The sequence below is a fragment of the Podarcis cretensis genome, assembly GCF_951804945.1.
Source record: "Podarcis cretensis genome assembly, chromosome: 6".
NCBI classification, from domain to species: Eukaryota; Metazoa; Chordata; class Lepidosauria; order Squamata; family Lacertidae; genus Podarcis; species Podarcis cretensis.
In genome coordinates, this window is record NC_137175.1 from 2,240,726 (window position 1) to 2,260,601 (window position 19,876).

General features: G+C 49.6%; 1 protein-coding gene across 1 annotated transcript in view; it reads right to left on the reverse strand.

The window, feature by feature from the left end:
* The window catches only part of KIAA1755, a 35,183-nt gene extending 15,699 nt beyond the window's left edge, over positions 1-19,484 (reverse strand). The window contains exons 1-5 of the mRNA XM_079978927.1: positions 19,080-19,484; positions 10,398-10,595; positions 6,792-8,064; positions 4,662-4,841; positions 3,514-3,637 (exon numbers count right to left, since the gene is read on the reverse strand). Coding sequence (XP_079835053.1) covers positions 3,514-3,637; positions 4,662-4,841; positions 6,792-8,064; positions 10,398-10,595; positions 19,080-19,082 — 1,778 coding nt within the window. The 5' untranslated portion in view covers positions 19,083-19,484. The remainder of the gene's footprint in view (positions 1-3,513; positions 3,638-4,661; positions 4,842-6,791; positions 8,065-10,397; positions 10,596-19,079) is intronic.
* Positions 19,485-19,876: the final 392 nt, after the last annotated feature.

Consider the following 19,876-nt stretch of genomic DNA (forward strand, 5'->3'; position numbering starts at 1 on the left):
TTACACCTATTATTATTTCATGTTATAGCAAGTTTCTAGAGACTAGATGATGAGTCTTTGTAAATTGTGTTTCTAATGGAACTTTTGCTATTGCCAAATGCCAATGTGTTTGCATTATTAAGTTTGTTATGAATAAAAATCATTTTACTTTAGAGCTGAATAATTATTTCACTATTAATATACTTCTTCTTAACTGTATTTCAGTTGAACAATTTGATAAAACACACATTTTGTTATGTGCAAATGGTAGCTATTAGGTCCATAAATTGCCATATAGCATATATTCAACACAAAAAAACAGCGACAATTTGTTGTTGACACAGGACAGCTGGACATATAAAGGGCCCCATTACCTTCAGTAGCTTAGGGCCTCATCAAACCGAAATCTGGCCCTGGGCCTGCGGTGGGAAACTCTACAATTCTATGATTGAAATCTGGAGGGCCAGGGGCTCTCTTTGACGTGGCGCTTGCGATCCCTGCATTGCCAGGGAGTTGCGGGACCAGGCGCTGGGCCCCCCATACCCCAACCCAGGGTAGATAAAAATCAATGATTTTTTTAATTATTTAAATTGGATTTTTAAAATAAAATGCTTCTGGAGGAAAAATCTTTCTAAAGATAGTTTTCTATTTAAGTTACATTATCGTCCAAAGTATCTTAAAAAGCAGAGACATCACCTTGCCAACCAAGGTTCGTATAGTTAAAGCTATGGTTTTCTCAGTAGTGATGTATGGAAGTGAGAGCTGGTCCATCAAGAAGGCTGATCGCCAAAGAATAGATGCTTTTGAATTCTGGTCTGGAGGAGACTCTTGAGAGTCCCGTGGACTGCAAAAAGATCAAACCGATCCATTCTGAAGGAAATCAGCCCTGAGTGTTCACTGGAAGGACAGATCCTGAAGCTGAGGCTCCAAGACTTTGGCCACCTCATGTGAAGAGAACACTCCCTGGAAAAGCCCTTACTGACTACTGACTAGGTACCACTCCGGCGGGAAGGTACTGATTTGGGTGCCTGCTAAAAACATTCTTGGGGACGCGGGTGGCGCTGTGGGTTAAACCACAGAGCCTAGGGAGACTTCCGGGTTAGCGCGATCTGGTTAATGGCGGATTCCCTCCGAGCTCCGGAGGGAATTGGCTCCGCTGGAGAAGGGTTCTACCGCGACGGCGACGCGGGGACCCTCAGAAACCGCAGGCACTGAAGCCTGCGAACTTGGTGACTCGGCGGGCACCTAAAGCGCCCCCCGACCCACGAAGAGCCTTTTTAAAGGCTGCGGAGAGGGTACGGGGAGTGGCGTGGTGCTGTGAGTGGACCGCTACTGCAGTGGAGCGAAGCCGCGAGCCATGGCCGGAGACCGCTGACTTTCTTCCCTGAAATTCGGACTTTAATTAATCCGTGAGTAGAATGGAATTTGGACTTTAAAATTTCTACCCTTGAATTCGGTACGACCGGGGGATGTGCTAAAGGGAAGTCCGCACCCCCCTGCTTACAGAAGATTTAAAGCAAGGATCAGAGAACTAAGGTGGAGAGTTTTATCTTTTTGGTGTTTTTTAAAAGATAATATTTTCATGAATTTGACAGAAGAAGATTTGTGCTGGAGAGTAAGAGTGGAATTTTAGAAGCTTTTGTTCAACCCCCCCCAGACCCGGGAGTGTCCTGTATGTGAGCTGGAGAAAAAGGAACAAGGAGTTTGACAGCTGTCAAAGGAGCTGTCAAACGGGCAGTGAAAGTTAAAAATCTTATTATTTAACACCTTTCTGGACTAAATTTGTTACATTTAAATTAAAGTGGTTGGGAACAAAGTAGTGAAATAATAAAGTATCGGACTGTTGGGAAAAGACTATTAAGTAACCAGAATCCCCCTAGGGGAAACATTGAAACACTACAATGGCTGCAGATGGAAAATTACAGGCAGAGATAGAAAGAATGTTCTTTCTCGTGGGAAAGCTGCAGGAGCAGACTACGGCTATGAGTAAACAACTTATAACCTTGAACTCTAAAATAAGTGACTCTGCTGAATGCACAATGGACTTGACCGGGAAAAAATCTGCAGCTGAATTAGAAGAGACAACTTTGGAACAGGAGGAGAGGGAACAAGGGCCAGGACAGATGGAGAGTACCAACCACAAGCCTACATTGCCAGAACACAAAGAAGAAGACCTTTGGATTACAAATCTGCGAAAGATGCGAAAGAGGAGGGAGGAAGCCCCTGGAACACTTGGAATATTTGAATTTATAAGAAATAAGAAATATGATTGGGGCTTCCTCTTTGAGTATGGATTAGCTGACCTTTCGCAGCAGCTGGTACTGAGTACTTTGGATGGAAGAAAATCTGATGAGACTGAGCTAGAACTCCTTCGAGACCCGAGGACCAACAAAGAGGGCTACCAACAAAATCGGCAGAGAGAGACTGACAGAGACTTAAAGGCCTCAGATGTGAGGAATCCAGGCTAAAAACTGTTTTTGTGGACATGGGGACATTGGGAAGGGACAGAAACCGGGGCGGGAGGGGGGGGGAAGAATTTTTTTTTAAAAAAAGGTTTATGACTTTTGTGTTTGATTATTATGACATATTTTTAAGATAAAAGGGAAATTTGTGGAAGAAACTCGAGTCGACCTTAGAAAAGGATTTAATATTTATAAGAAAACTGGATAAGTAAAAATTGGGCCAAGTAATAAGAATTAAGTATTTCTTTAAAAATATATATATATAATAATAATATGTAAAGGATGAGAGATATGAACTTGCTGAGCTAATTTAATTGAATTAGGATGTATGAAGGGGGGGTGGGGGAGGTCAAGAACTGGGGTTAGGAAAGTAAGGATATGAAACTTTATATGTGTTGTCTTGGTCTGTGTGTGTGTGTCTGTGTCTATAAAATGTGAAAACTCAATAAAAATTTTATAAAATAAATAAATAAACCACAGAGCCTAGGGCTTGCCGATCAGAAGCTCGGTGGTGCGAATCCCTCCAACAGGGTGAGCTCCCGTTGTTCGGTCCCTGCTCCTGCCAACCTAGCAGTTCAAAAGCACGTCAAAGTGCAAGTAGATAAATAGGTACCACTCCAGTGGGAAGGTAAACAGCGTTTCTGTGTGCTGTTCTGGTTCGCCAGAAGCGGCTTAGTCCTGCTGGTCACATGACCCGGAAGCTGTACGCCGGCTCCCTCGGCCAATAAAGAGAGATGAGCGCCGCAACCCCAGAGTCGGCCATGACTGGACCTAATGGTCAGGGGTCCCTTTACCTTTACCTTTACCTAGCGTTTGGCCCTGATTCCCAACCACCAACTGAGCCACGCTCGCCACCAAACCACTCACATCTGCATCCATGCCCCTAATGCCTTCAATCGTATCTGACAACCAGAGCAGGTGAGCCTTGGAGCTCCTTCCAACATGACGCTTCTATGATGTTATTTGTCTACGATTGCAGGAAAGAGACCTGAGCATCGTTCTCATTGACCATCACAGGAACTGACAAGGGAGGCCCAGGCGGCTGGCCGGCCACTGAAGGAGGGGGACTGACCTAGACATGGTGCAAAGGAAGAGGAGAAGGTGTGCCACTTCTCTGGCTGAACACCACGGGGCTTGCCACGCTGGGCCACCGCTGCAGATCTGGACAATGGGTCTGGCAAGCTTATCCACATTTCCTGGAGCCAAAGGAAAGTCAGTGCGACCATAAATGTGACAAGATGCCAAGAGAGAGAGAGAGAGAGAGAGAGAGAGAGAGAGAGAGAGAGAGAGAGACTTAGTTCATTGATACCCCACCTTTTCCTCCAAGGTGTTCAATGTGGTGTACTTGGTTCTCCCCCATTTTATCCTCACAAGAACCCTGTGAGGTGGGTCAGGCCGAGAGGCAGTGGCTGCCCCCAAGGTCAAACCCAGTGAACTTCGTGGCTGAGTGGGAGAATTTGAACCCAGGACTCTCCCAACACTGCAACCCCCACTGGCTCTCACGTTCCCACACCTGCTTTTCGAAACCCTCCCGGTCTAACAGCACCCATTATTTTATTCAACAGAAGAAAAATATAATGTGGATTTATTTACAGTGGTACCTCGCAAGACGAAATTAATTCGTTCTGCGATTTTTTTCGTCTTGCGAAGCACGGATTTTGGAAAAGCTTCAAAAAATCACAAAAGTCTTCAAAAACCTCAAAAAAGGCTACCACACCGTGTGCTATGAGTTGCTCCTCGAAGTCAAGTCTCAACTGCACCCCCTGAATGCACGGTTTTAAGAAAAAGGAAACAAACTTGCAAGACAAAGGAAACAAACTTGCAAGACGTTTTCGTCTTGCGAAGCAAGCCCATAGGGAAATTCGTCTTGCGAAGCAACTCAAAAAACGAAAAACTCTTTCATCTTGCGAGTTTTTCGTCTTACGAGGCAGTCGTTTTGCGAGGTGCCACTGTACCTCTTTCTTTTGGGATAGCTAGAAAGGTTGCAGCCTTGGGGCAGGATCCACCAGAAAGTTCTGAGGTACTAGGCTTTCCAGACCAATGCAACAGTTTCCTGAATGGGGTGCGTTAGTCTGCTGCAACACAAAGTGAGCTGTGGTTCCCCCCAAGCCCAGATCACCATGAGATGTGTTAGTTTGTAAAGTGGCACATTGCGGTACAAATGGGAGCTGTGCTAGAGGTCAGCTGCGTGTGAAGACGGTGACGGCACTATTGCAGTACCTGGCAGACATACAATCCCAGAAGATAAAAGCTCGGGACTGAGTGTCTCCCACTGGGCCAGATCCTGTGGGCCAGATCCCAGAGGAGGCGATTCTCTGAGCAGGACATCTGCGGGGGGCGTAGGAATGGCGACACTCTCCGCGTTCTTGGGAGCTGGAAGTTCTGAAAGCACAACGTCACCTGGCCAAGAGAAAGACGTGAAAGTTAGAGAGTGGCAGAGATGGGTTGTCCCCAAACACCCACACACCCATCACAAATCAGGACTACCCAAGAAGACCCCACAAATCAGGTCACAGTGTGCCCTGAAATCAGAGAATCTAGACTGGGAAGGGATCTAAGGGTCATCTAGTCCAACCCCCTGCAATGCAGAAATCTCAGTTAAAGCATCCATAGACAGATGGCCATCCAATCTCTGCTTAAAAACCTCCAAAGTTTTTCCGAAGGTTTAGTCGGAATCTCCTTTCTTGTAACTTGAAGCCATTGGTTCAAGTCCTACCATCTGGAGCTGGAGAATTGCAGAGAGGAGCTGTCCCATAGGTAGAGCAGGGTAGAGACATATATTGGATCAGACCAAAGGCCCGTCTAGTCCGCAGTCAGAGGCAGCAGTACTCCTGAATCCCAGCTGCTGGAAGAGAGAGGGCTGGGGAGAGAGCTCTCATGCATTCAGAAGCATTGCTGCCTCCAATTGTGGAAGCAGAGAAGAGCCATCAATAGCCCTCTCCTCCTTCATGAATTTGTTTGATCCTCTTTTAAGGGGATCATCGGGGGTTTGGGCTGGGTGTCCATCAGTATGCGGATGACACCCAGCTCTACCTCTCTTTTGAATCAGAACCAGTGAAGGCGGTGAAGGTCCTGTGTGAGTGTCTGGAGGCGGTTGGAGGATGGATGGCAGCTAATAGATTGAGGTTGAATTCTGACAAGACAGAAGTACTGTTTTTGGGGGACAGGAGGTGGGCAGGTGTGGAGGACTCCTGGTCCCGAATGGGGTAACTGTGCCCCTGAAGGACCAGGTGCACAGCCTGGGAGTCATTCTGGACTCACAGCTGTCCATGGAGGCACAGGTCAATTCTGTGTCCAGGGCAGCTGTTTATCAGCTCCATCTGGTACGCAGGCTGAGACGCTCCCTGCCCACAGACTGTCACCCCAGAGTGGTGCATACTCTAGTTGTGAGGAGAGTTAGACTAGTTATCACCCACTTGGACTACTGCAATGCGCTTTATGTGGGGCTACCTTTGAAGGTCACCCGGAAACTGCAATTAATTCAGAATGCTGCAGCTAGGCTGGTGACTGGGTGTGGTCGCTGGGACCATATAACACCGGTCCTGAGAGATCTGCACTGGCTCCCAGTACGTTTCTGAGCACAATTCAAAGTGTTGGTGCTGACCTTTAAAGCCCTAACGGCCTCAGCGCAGTATACCTGAAGGAGCGTCTCCACCCCCATCATTCTTCCCGGACGCTGAGGTCCAGCTCCGAGGGCCTTCTGGCGGTTCCCTCGCTGAGAGAAGCAAAGCTACAGGGAACCAGGCAGAGGGCCTTCTCGGTAGTGGCACCCGCCCTGTGGAACGCCCTCCCATCATATGTCAAGAAATAAACAACTATCTGACTTTTAGAAGATTTGTGAATGCAGCCCATTTTAAGGAAATTTTAAAGGATTGATAAAAAAAATGTTTTTAGATATGTTGTAAGCTGCTCAGTGTGGCAGGGGTATAACTAATGAAATAATAATAACCATTTGAACAGAAAGGCAGTCTGTTCAGATTGTGTTTTAATTTGTTGAAAGCCTCCCAGAGTGGCTGGGGGAACCCAGTCAGTTTGGCAGTGCGCATATATATGGGGGGGGGGGTATTCCAAATTGGTGGCTACAGTGGATGCCCACGAGCACCAGTCTTATGAAAGGAGAAAAACTTTCCTTCATCCACTTTCTCCAAGCTGTGCATAACTGTGTCATGCTCCCTCTTTCTCTCCTTTTCTCCAGGCAGAAAAGCCCCCAAAGCTGCAACCTTTTGCACATAACCCTGAGCCCGCGATGCCAGCGCATCTTGCAGACTTCAGTGTGCCCGTCCCCCGCAGGCCTCTGAGAACGCTTCTGCTCTGCTTCCTCCCAACCCTTCCCTTCATTCCCACTCTCACCTTTCCCAGCTGCCGCCTTGGCTCTGGCCGTGCGGGGAGAGCAAACGGCCGACGTCCTTTTCCGGTGCCCCTCCTGGCCCTTCCCAGCCTTCTCCGCCCCTGGTAGGCCACCCGCCGAGGAGCCCAGCTGACGGTGGCCTTTCAGGAATGAGAATTTATTGCTGGCAGTGGGACAGTCAGCCGGAGGCTTTGGGAGTCTGGAGTGGCCTGGCTTGGAAGAGTTGTTATCTGCTTTCTCAGTCTTGTTCGGCTGCTCAGAGAGGATTTGGGGAGCCCCCTGGCCCGATCCCTCCTGAAGCTGCATGCCTGTGCTTTCCAAGGTGGAAGAGGAGGCCTGCTTTGACGTATCCATCTCTTCCAAAATAGCTGCCATCAACCCAGAGCTGAAGCTGACGGGGTTCTTGAGGGCCGCCACATACGACTCACGGTACCTGCACCTCGGCTCATGGACCTTGGCGTCTTGGCCCAGCCGCCGCCTCAGGCAAGGCGTGCAGGGCCCTTCCTCTGAGTTTTGCCCCTTCCCACAGCTCCAGCCCCCCGCCATCTCCCCGTCATCCCCGTTCACCAAAATGAGGTCCTTCTCCACCTTGGGTGACACTGCATCTCCATGCAGCTGCCCCCCAAGGGCTGACCCTGTTGCCTTGACGGGAGGAGAATTATCCTGCTTTCCTTCTTCGGAAAACCCCAGGAGATTCACGTATTCGCCTTCCAGGTTGTCGCCGATGATGTCGCACAGACTCGGCAAAGCAAAGAGAGCGGATTTCTTCCAGGTTCCTTCTACAACTTTGATGAGGCCAGGATACTTAACCGGAGAGGACTGCAAGCTCCCTGAGTCAGGACTGCAGTCCGGACGCAGATTTGCTAGGTGGTTTGAGGACTCTTGCTCCACCAAACCTTCCGTTTTGGGCACCCCAACAAATTCCGGGACGGCTATTTTATTCCACGGGAGGGGGACGATCCCATTCCCCGTGGCCACCAGGCAGGTGTGGAGCGTTGGCCGGTCCAGGTCTCGGTTGACCTCCTCCAGCCACTCTTTGGTGAACAGCAAGGAACAGGACGCTTCGGGGATGGAGATCTTCTCCACGGTGGTGAGGTCCCTGGAGAGGCACTTGACCACCAGGCAGGCCGACTGCTCCCCACAGGGCTCCGCTTGCAGGTAGAAGTCCCCCGGGCGAAGAAGGAGGGGGTTGAGCGGTCCGAGGTGGACGACCACTTTCTCGCGGAGGCACAGGGGCCACCCTTCGTGGAGGAAGACGCAGCCGGAGTAAGGAGCCTGCAGATGGGCACAAAAAAGGGGGGAGAGAAGGAGAATATATTATATTCTTTTCATATTTTCTTTTCTTGTGATTTTGGCATTCGTGCCAGAAGACAATGATTAGAGGCCTCACAACACAATAGGCTCAATTCTATGCTACCAACGGTTCAGGACCTGCTGTCGGACAGGAATGATCAGATTACTTTAATAGTGGCTGAATTTTTGAGTGCTGTCCATGTAGAAAAGCTGGGCCATTATAAAGAGATTTAGTGGTTCGTAATTGATTGGTGATGTGGTAATGTTGTATTGGATTATTTATGCAAATTGATTTTCTCTGGAGTTAAAGATCTGACTGGGACAAACCTTGTTAGGTTGAGCTCATATTTTGCACAATTTGTATACGGTGTCTATTTGATAATGTGTGGTTTGCTATGCCTAATAAAGGATATATTTATTTGTTTGTTTATAATTATGGGATGCAACGTCTCCTTGCTTCCTCAGCCTGTCCAGTATACCTGAAGGAGCATCTCCACTCCCATCATTCTGCCCAGAACCTGAGGTCCAGCTCCGAGGGACTTCTGGTGGTTCCCTCACTGCGAGAAGCCAAGTTACAGAGAACCAGGCAGAGGGCCTTCTCGGTGGTGGCACCTGCCCTGTGGAATGCCCTCCCGCCAGATGTCAAAGAGAAGAACAGCTACCAGACTTTTAGAAGACACCTGAAGGCAGCCCTGTTTAGGGAAGCTTTTAATGTTTAATAGGCTATTGTATTTTAATATTGTGTTGGAAGCCGCGCAGAGTGGCTGGAGAAACCCAGCCAGATGGGCGGGGTATAAGTAATAAATTATTATTATTATTATTATTATTATTTATTATTATTATTATTATTATTACTATTCCATGGGCCTGCATTAGACAAGATCATGATGGGAGGATGTGGTCCTCTCTGCGCTGTCTCTAATGCAATCAACCTCCACCTGCCATGCATGCTTTAATGGAGATTCCTGCATTTGAAGGGGGTTGGACTAGATTGTTTTTTTGTTTTTTTTGTTTTTTTTAAAATAATATTTATTCCAGTTTTAAAGGTTACAAAAAAACAACACTAAATTAAGCAAGAAAAAACAAAACAATACATCACAATTGATACAAACAGACAAAAAAGAAAAAAACAGCACAGAAAAATACAAACAAAAAGCAAATCAAACCTTCCCATAACTTATTTTTCATCTGCTTGTTTCCTTGACCTCCTCACACCTCCCTTTTTTGTATTCTAGTTCAATTAGATATTTCAGCAAATCCTTTGCATCTTTGTTTTTATCCTAATAATTTATCTTACCATACTATAATTTTACACTCTCTTCTTTCACCAATTAACAATTCATTATTAACCAATCCTCTATAACATTTCTGCTAAAGCCACATAACTTCATTCCAACATCCTTCTAACATTCCTTAATTTTACAATGTATCTGTAAATAAACTTTAAATTTCTTCCAATCTTCTTCCACCGACTCTGGGGGTTGGACTAGATTGACTTAGGGGGTCCCTTCCCATTCTAACCTGGTGCCCTACAGATGTTTTGGACTTTTGTGGAAAGGAAGAGGCTGAGAGGTGACATAATCACCACCTTCAAATTTCAGAAGGGCTGTCTGGGTCCCAGGGAAGATGGAGCAAGCTTGAATAAAAAATCAAGATAACAAACTTTTTATAAAATAATGGAAATCGTTTAGTGAATATTTACAGATAAGTTGCAAACAGATAAAAACATTGGCAGGATTATTGTAATAACCTGCAGCTTCATAAGAGTTTATATTTAAAGTAGATAATTAAATTAAATGATAATTTAATTTAAGATAATTAAATTATACTTTAAGATAATTAAAGTAGCAAATTAAATGAATTGAATATGCAGAAGATATTAACAACCGCAGAAAGAGGGGGAAGGAAGTCAAACCCTGAAATGTTAAAATGATTGTGAAATTGAATGGAATGTATAAATTTGAAAAGTATAAATAAAAACCTTTTTTTTAAAAAAAAGGAAGATGGAGCAGGCTTGTTTTCTGGTGCTTCAGAACCAGTGGGTTCAAATGACAAGGAAGGAGATTCTGACTCGACATTAGGAAGGACTTTCTGAGAGTAAGAGCTCTTTGACAGAGGAACGGACAGTGGTGGATTGCCAAGGGTTGGACTAAATGACTCGTGGGGTCCCTTCCACCTCTGTAATTCTAAGACTGTAGCCCCCATGGCAGAGACTGATGGCAGTTGCAGTCCAAGACCCCTGGAGGGCACCAGGTTGGGGAAGGATGCTCTAAAGGGCAGATACCCAAAGCCCGGGCAATTCCTCTTGCACTTACGCAGGCCGCCTGCCGCACATGCTCCAGAAGGCGCTTGGAAGGGATAAGGAAGTCCAGTAGGCAGCACAGCCCATCGCTGTGGTATTTGGCCTCCAGGACGCGGAAGAGCTGGCTGAGGACAGTGGGGGCCGTGATGTCAAACGGGGGGTAGAGGCCGGAGAGTGTGTTCTGCACGGCAACATCCAGGGATTGGGGGTCCTTTAAGGGAAGGCGGACAGCAAGCAGTCAGAGCAGTTCACAATCAATTGCATATACACAGACACACATATGAATTCACCTTGTTTGGAGTCAGACCCGTTTCTCTCCGTTTTGATTTCCCCCCTGGTTCCCCCCTGATTTCCCCCTCCGTTTTGATTTCCCCCCTGGTCTCAAGTTCAGGTCTCCCCATTTGCATGCTGGTTCCTAGATGACTAGATGACCCTCGGGGTCCCTTCCTACCCTCCAGTTCTATGGTTCTCTGAGTTTCTCACTCCTCTTTAGGCTTTCAGGGCACAAACAGGCCACAGAGCTTTATCTCTGCCCTTGCCAGCTTCGACCTACAGCAGACGCAATTTGCCTCATAGGTCACAGTCTGTATTTAGCTCTCCTTGACGCGGATGGGCAGGGATGGGGGCCAGAGGCCTCAGCAAAGACGAAGGCTGGCTTACGAGCCAGTGCCACCGGTGGCTGTCTCAGTAGGCTTCTCTTCTGGCCACCAACGCCCCACAACAATGGAGGACAACGGTGCTGGTCAACAAATATTTCGGCCTGGAGGCCTTGAGTCTTGGAACTCTCTAGGCAGCTTTCAAAACTTTTTTAAAAAACCCAGTTAATACACACATTTCCAACTATCATCACTGGTCAAACACATTAGCAGGGTTTTGCTGTGTTCCAAAACCTGCAGCACCTATTTATTTCCTTTTTTACTATCTCCAAGGAGCTCAAGGTGGCATCCATAATTCTCCTCCTCATTGTTTTATCCTTGCAACAACAGCCCTGGGAGGTAGGTGAGGCTGAGAGGCAGTGGCCGGCCCACAAGGTCACCCAGTGAGCTTCATGGCTGAGCAGCAGGATTTGAACCCTGGTCTCTCCCAGATCTTTGTCCAACTCTCTAACTAGCAACCACTGCTCTGCCACTGGCTCTCTACACTTGTTTAAAGGTAAAGGTAAAGGTACCCCTGCCTGTACGGGCCAGTCTTGACAGACTCTGGGGTTGTGCGCCCATCTCACTTAAGAAGCCAGGGGCCAGCGCTGTCTGGAGACACTTCCGGGTCACGTTGTCAGTGTGACATCGCTGCTCTGGCGAGCCAGAGCCGCACACGGAAACGCCGTTTACCTTCCCGCTGGTAAGCGGTCCCTATTTATCTACTTGCACCTGGAGGTGCTTTCGAACTGCTAGGTTGGCAGGCGTCTACACTTGTTTAACCACCTGCATTTCACGGGGTTGGACTAGATGACCCTGGGTTGTCCCTTCCAACTCTATGATTCTGTGATAGCAAGGGAGACGAAATGAGTAGACCTATATACAGCATCACCTCCCGGCAAATAGAAGGGGAAGAAATGGAGGCAGTGGGAGATTTTACTTTCTTGGGCTCCATGATCACTGCAGATGGTGACAGCAGTCAAAAAATTAAAAGACTCCTGCTCCTTGGGAGAAAAGCAATGACAAACTCAGACAGCATCTTAAAAAGCAGAGACATCACTTTGCCAACAAAGGTCTGTATAGTTAAAGCTCTGGTTTTCCCAGTAGTGATGTATGGAAGTGAGAGCTGGACCATAAAGAAGGCTGATCGCCGAAGAATGGATGCTTTTGAATTCTGGTGCTGGAGGAGACTCTTGAGAGTCCCATGGACTGCAAGAAGACCCAACCTCTCCATTCTGAAGGAAATCAGCCCTGAGTGCTCACTGGAAGGACAGATCCTGAAGCTGAGGCTCCAATACTTTGGCCACCTCATGAGAAGAGAAGACTCCCTGGAAAAGACCCTGATGTTGGGAAAGATGGAGGGCACAAGGAGAAGGGGACGGCAGAGGACGAGATGGTGGGACAGTGTTCTCAAAGCTACCAGCATGAGTTTGACCAAACTGCGGGAGGCAGTGGAAGACAAGAGGGCCTGGTGAGCTCTGGTCCAGGTTGTCACGAAGAGGCGGACACGACTAAACGACTAAACAACTAAACAACAACAACAATAGAGTGGTACCTCGGGTTAGAACTTAATTCATTCTAGATGTCCTTTCTTAAACTGAAAGTGTTCTTTACCTGAAGCACCACTTTAGCTAATGGGGCCTCCTGCTGTCGCCGCGCCGCCGGAGCACGACTTTTGTTCTCATCCTGAAGCAAAGTTCTTAACCCGAGGTACTATTTCTGGGTTAGCGGAGTCTGTAACCTGAAGCATCTGTAACCTGAAGCATCTGTAACCCAAGGTACCAGTGTATACAGCTTGGGTAACAAGGGCTCCAATCACAAGACTCTGAAAAGCTCTCATCTGGCTCCAGCGTGAGATCAACCCTTCTGGATCTCAACCTCTGGCAAGGCTCTGTTTGTGTTGAGATGGAAACCTCTGACCAGGAAATCTCTCCCTGGCCTCTGTGTTTGCACAGAGGGCTCTTGGCGGGGCCTCGATCACCCGTCCAATGTAAGCAAGTCGAGCGCTGGCCCGCCCTGACGCCCCTGGCCTGAGGGACCGGAGTCGGCTCTCCCAAAGAGCACCCTCCCTCCTCCCTCTTGCTCCCGGGGTGGCCTCTGGCTCTCGCTCAGCCCGACATGAAAGAGGTTTGCGGAGCTCTGTTCCAGGATCTGTCCTTCCAGTGAGCTCTGTTCCAGCCCACGCTCTGGAGGGACCACCCCGTTTATCCTGCAAGCCAGACTCTGCGTTCCTGGCAGATGGCCGAGGAGGAGAAGGAGGAGTAGGAGAAGCTGCTCCTGGGTGATGAGAGGAAGATCTTGCGAGAGGGCCTGTTGCTCTCCCCAAAACATCTCTGCCTCCCACAAAAGCTGTAGCGCTGCCAGCCAGCCCTGGAAATGTTATCACCCTCCTCGTGGTGCTCTCTTGCTGCGCTCCCTGCCAAAAGCCCTGGCTTCGGGAATCAGGCGGCCAAATGGAAATCCCAGCTGCGCCGAGGAGCTGGATTTAAATTGGAAGGAACTTGCACCTCCTCTCCGTCCCGTTCTGTTTATGGAAAAGTTCTGGGAAGCATTTGCGCAGCTGAAGAAATGCTTCGTGCCGGTGGATAGTATTGCCGGGGCTGGATATTGTTAGCTGACCTGCTGGAATTCTTTGCGCTCATCTAAACACCAGAGGTTTCAGTGGAGTTGGTCAGGTTCATGGACCCAGAAATCTGTAGAGCTGGAAGAGACCCGAAGTGTCATCCTGTCCAAACCCCTGTGGTTGTGTTACATTGCGATGTGTTATAATTATGGTCATTGTGTTTAAATTGTTAAACCTGTAAACGGAATGTGATTCAGAAGGTGACGGAGCGGGGGCCAGAGAGTGGAAGAAATATCTCCCTGCTGTGACAACTGTTTCAGATTTTAGACACTTGACGAGTAGTTTGGGGCCGCAAATAAGCCTAGATTCATTATTTTGTCTCGTTAAAACCACAGCTGAAAAATCAGAGGGTGCATCTGAGTCCCACTGAATTCAACGGCTAAATATCGCTAATTTTCGCAAATCAGGTTTGCGCTTGAAGCACAATGTGAATCATGCATTTCACGGAATGAAAATTCTGCTCTCTCCTCACAAGGTATTCTAAAAGGTCTTTGAGAGGAGGACTTTGCTTCCTCACTTTTGACCTTGGGTTGCGGGTAGGTGGGCTTGCCTGAAAGCTCTTCCCTTTCCCATTAAAACCCCAGAACCTTCTGGTGCAGTGGGACATGGGGGGCAGAGAAGAACACCCCATCACTTCAAACACACGGTCTGAGGCATTTTATGGCTTGGTGAGGATTACTGTTGTGATTTCACAGAGATTTGAGGCTTTGCCTCCTCTTTGGCTTCCCACTGCCTCAGAAAGACTTGTGGGCCCTGCAAGCCTCCTGTAACCTTCCTGCTTCTCCCCCAAATTTATTCTGCATAAAAAGAGTTTGCTGGATGAGGCCAAGGGCCCATCTAGTCCAGCCTCCTGTTCTCACAGTGCCCCACCAGGTGCCCCTTGGGGAAGCCTGCAAGCAGTATCTGAGCATATTATTATTATTATTATTATTAGTACCCCGCTCATCTGGCTGGGTTTCCCAGGCACTCTGGGCGGCTTCCAACAAAGATTAAAAATACGTTAAAATGTCACACATTAAAAACTTCCCTGAACAGGGCTGCCTTCAGATGTCTTCTGAATGTCAGGTAGTTGTTTATCTCTTTGACATCTGGTGGGAGGGCGTTCCACAGGGCGGGCACCACCACCGAGAAGGCCCTCTGCCTGGTTCCCTGTAGCTTGGCTTCTCGCAATGAGGGAACCGCCAGAAGGCCCTCGGAACTGGACCTCAGTGTCTGGGCAGAGTCCTCTCTCCTCCTGTGGCTTCCAGAAATTGGGTTTCAGAAGACTTACTGTCTCCAGTGTGGAGGCAGCGCAGAGCCATCCTGGCTAGGAGCCCTTGATAGCCCCTTCTGCATGAATTTGTCTCAAACTTCTTTCAAAGCGATCTAGGTTGGTGGTCATCACAGTTCATCTCTCTTTGAGCTCTGCCTCTGAAGCCACTTATCAAAACCAGCTTCTCTCCTTCTCTTCTGCAAGGGGGGGGGGGAGAGAATCCTCTAAATCTGAGGGAGGGAGGGAGCAAGGCCGCCTGAGGGGTCCCAGCTGCAAGGATCGTCGAGCCAAGCGTTCAGACTGTCACTCAGAGGCAGCCGTGTGCCAATGGAGCCGAAAGGGGAAAGGGGAAAGGGCTGGCTGGGTGGGTGGGTGTGCAGATCTATTAATTCCTCTGTTTTCTGGACCTGATCCCTTCTGTCTGCAATGAGGCAGAGCCAGGCGGTTTTCCTAACCGCATCGGCTTCCCAGCCCCACACACTCCCTTTCCAAACAGCTGCTAATGATCTCTGCATCCCTCAGCCACTCTCTCGGTGCCAAACTTTTGTTCCGAGCGGCAAGCTGTGCGTGAGAAAGGGGATCCTCTTCCCAGGCAGGGAGAGGAGGAGGAGGAGGAGGAGGAGGGAACCTGCTTCATCTTGCAAACTGAGAAGCGGGAGCCCTGGCTGGCAGGCCTAAGAACATAAGGAGAGCGGGCTGCTGGATCAGCCCCATGGCCCATCTAGTCCACAATCCTGTTTTCACAGGAGCCAACCAGGTGCCCGTTACAGGAAGCCCACAAGCAAGACCTGACCACAAGAACAGCTTTTCCTCCAGCAGATTCCAGCTACTCCAATGGCTACAGCTTTGTCAGTAATGACTGAGCTGAGCAACTGTTAAAGAAGAAACAGCCCACAATGCCATATCCTCCAGCATTTCACCAATGAAAATAGGGAGCTTCCAACATATAGAAGAACATCAGACATTAAAAAATTTCCCCATACAGGTCTGCCTTCAGGTGTCTTCTAAAGCTTGTCTTTATCTCCTTGGCTCGGGGGTTGCATAACTCCCTACCCTCCAGCATTTCTTTGATGAAAATAGGGACGTCCTAAGGAAAAGAGATGGGACGCGGGTGGCGCTGTGGGTTAAACCACAGAGCCTAGGACTTGCCAATCGGAAGGTCAGCGGTTCAAATCCCCGCAACGGGGTGAGCTCCCGTTGCTCGGTCCCTGCTCCTGACCACCTAGCAGTTCGAAAGCACGTCAAAGTGCAAGTAGATAAATAGGTACCGCTCCGGCGGGAAGGTAAACAGCGTTTCCATGCGCTGCTCTGGTTCACCAGAAGCGGCTTAGTCATGCTGGCCACATGACCCGAAAGCTGTACGCCGGCTCCCTCGGCCAATAAAGCGAGATGAGCGCCGCAACCCCAGAGTTGGCTACGACTGGGCATAATGGTCAGGGGCCCCTTTACCTTTAAGGAAAAGAGGGACATTCCAGGATCAAATGAGAAACTGGGGCAGCTTCTGTAAATCCAGGGCTGACCCTAGAAAACAGGGACACTTGGAGGGTCTGCAAGGATGTAGTACCACAGAGTTGGGTTGCAGCACTCATAAAATCAATATCCACACTTATATTTTGCCCCGTGCTTTCTAGGCAAAGGTCCTGTACTTTAAAGCTCTGTGTCTGAGTGCTCTTCACGCCTCCCCCCCCCCCCCCCGGCAAAAACCTGCTCTTTAAAGCTGAAGCACAACTCAAGACAATTCCGTTTCTCCACAGATTTCCATTTGCTCCGATTCCGTGGTAAAGAGTGGGTTTTGAAGTGAAATCTCCGGGGCGAAAAATGAGAGCTAGGATAGAGAACTTTGAAGCACTGACCTGCCTGGGAAGCCCAGAGGAAAAGTAGTTGTGGATAAGCCCATAGACTCATGGAACGGTAGCTAGAAGGAACCTCATCTAGTCAAACCCCTTTCAAAGCAGGAATCCCATGGCACATGGCTGCCACCCAAACTCTGTTTAAAAACCTCCAGCAAAGGAATGCTACATCAGCACCTCCACTGGTACAAACCGAGGCCGGACCATATGTGTGGAGGGCAGGAGAATCATAGAATTGTAGAGCTGGAAGGGGACACCAAGGGCCATCTAGACCAACCCCCTGCAATGCAAGGCTCACAGGCACAGAATCCCTGACCTAGTGGCCCTGCCACCTCTCTTTAAGAGCCTTCAATGGAGGAAACTCCACCCCCTTCCAAGGTGGTCCTTTTCACTGTCAAACTGTTCCCACCAACAGAATGTTCTTCCAAATGCTGAGTCAGAATCTCATTCCTTGTCATTTGAATCCCTTAGCTGGAGCCCTCCCCTCTTGGAGCAGCAGAAAGCAAGCTTGCTCCATCTTCCATCTGACCTTCAGATATTTGAAGACGGGTGTCACATTACCTCTCATGTCTTGTCCAGGCTAAACATACCCGACGCCCTCCGTCAGCAAGATCCCGGTCCTAATCAACATTTTTGAACCAATACATAAATATGTGCAACAGGCAAAGGTGTCTCTTTACCTGGCCAAGTGAGGTCAGGCAATCCTCCGCCAAAAGCACCCAAAGGTTTGCACATCGTGAGAAGCCCCTGCACCTCCAACCCTTTGCCCAGGGTGACATTCCTAGCAACTAGAGGTTCTCCAAGGAATCACACACTTTCTCCTGCACTGATTGAATTCCTGACACTTCACCCCTGACAGGTACAAAGGAAGACAGGTGGCTGCCTTATCCTGAGGCAGGCCATTGCTCCACCCAGTTCAGTATTGTCTACCCTGACTGGCAGCAGCTGTCCGGGCTTTCAGGCAGTGAAATCTCCCAACCCTTTCCAGAGATGCTGGTGAAGAGCGATCCTGGGGCCTCCTGCCACTGAGCCCCTCCCCAAGCCCAAAGATGTCCAAGGGCTTCAGGAAGGATGCTTTGACTCAGCCCAGCAACCATGAGGAATTGTGTTGGATCCAAAGACCTGCTGACTGTGGCCCCATCTCAGATGCCACTTTGCTGAAGCAGAGCAGAGGTGACCTTGCTGGCCTCACCTCTGACCCAAACCACCAGGGGCATTCCTGGCATCAACACAACTACTTAAAATCTCCCTCACCATCAGCTTCCCATCTCTGTCAATTCCCACGGAAGGTCCACAGGCTGTGCAAAGTCTACACCCAACAGCTGCTGGGAAACCAATGAAATGCCCCGTCTGACTAAGAAGGTCCTCCAACCGCTCCGGACAGGCTGTCTTTTGAAGGAGCAGGTGGTTGCAGGGACCTTATTTAGGGCAGCCTCGTTCCATGGGACAGGCACCTGCAGCTCTGGAAAGCTCTCAGAACAAGAAGAGAATCATAGAATTGGAGAACTGTAGAGTTGGAAGGGACCCTGAGGGTCATCTAGTCAAAGGTCATCAAGAGAAAGCGGACCTCTTGATCATTCCAAATGCCGAGTCATAGAATCACAGAAGGGGTCCCAAGGGTCAGCTAGCCCAACCCCCTGGAATGTAGGAATCACAGCTAAAAAGTCCCTGACAGGTGGCCCTCCGGCCCCAGTTTAAACACCGCTTATGAAGGAGAGAAAAGGGAGGCGGGTGGTGCTGTGGGTTAAACCACAGAGCCTAGGACTTGCCGATCAGAAGGTTGGGGGTTCGAATCCCCGCGACGGGGTGAGCTCCCGTTGCTTGGTCCCTGCTCCTGCCATCCTAGCAGTTCAAAAGCACATCCAAGTGCAAGTAGATCAATAGATACCACTCTGGTGGGAAGGTAAGCGGTGTTTCCGTGCGCTGCTCTGGTTCGCCATAAGCGGCTTAGTCCTGCTGGCCACATGACCCGGAAGCTGTACACCGGCTCCCTCGGCCAGTAAAGCGAGATGAGCGCCACAACCCCAGAGTCGGCCATGACTGGACCTAATGGTCAGGGGTCCCTTTACCTTTACCTTTTCTGAAGGAGAGACTACCCAGGAAGCCCATTCCACAGCCGAACAGCCACAAGGACAATCGGTATCCTACACTGATCCCAATTCCCCCCCCCCACCCGTACCCTGAAGCAGAACCCCCTCCTCCCTCCCTGCTGCCCCATCTTAGCTGCCCCTCCGTGCAACACCCACAAGATCGACAGAGAGCCGAAAGAGGAGGGTCTCACGGTGTGGCCGAGCCAGGGAAACTAAACAGCCACAAACGAAGCCCTTCGGATTACCATGGTTCCCTCGGAAGCGACGCTGGAGGGGGCAGAGAAGCGAGGGGGGCACCAAGTCCCAGCGCCGCCGCCGCCCCCTCCAAAAGAAACCTCCTGGATCACTTGTTGGCAAACTCCTTGTTGCTGCGTCTGGGTCTCGCGTCAAGCTCCTTCCCAGCCATCTGGGCTGCTGGGCTTGTCTTCTGCGCTGGGGGCACCACGACGGACCCCAGGTGTGCCCCACACCCCCCAAGGAGACGGCGGGGAGGCCTCAGGCCAGCTTGCAAACCCTCCAGCCTCAACCCTGCCAGAGTCCAGCGCCACTGGTTGCTCCTCTCCAAACTTCTCCCATCCTTCGCGTCTTGCAAAAGAAAAAGGAACCCGCTCTCTCTAGCTGCGAGGGGGAGGGATTGAGGAGTGGAAAGGAGGAGAAAAGAGGGGGAGGCTGTCTGAGCTTTAAAAAGCTGCCTCTCTCTCTCTCTCTCTCTCTCTTTCCCTGGCTGGCGTTGCTGGAGAGGCTCTCGCAGAGCAATGCCAGAGCCAGCGAACAGCGGTCCTCTTTGTGCCCAGCGGCAGAGGCCCTGCCCCGTGGCCAGACAGGCCTGGAACCAGCTGCAGGGTGCCCAGGAAGGCTTGGGGGGTGCAGAATCCAGCCATGATGTCACACGGGCCCTTTGCACCTGGGATCAAAGCCGCCAGGTCAACGGGCCAGCGAAACCATCGCTCTCTTTCCAGGCTTGTTTCTGTCCAGCTGTCCTTTTGCGCGCGCGCGCACACACTCACCAAATCCTCGCAGCAGTTTCTTTTCTCTCCTTGTG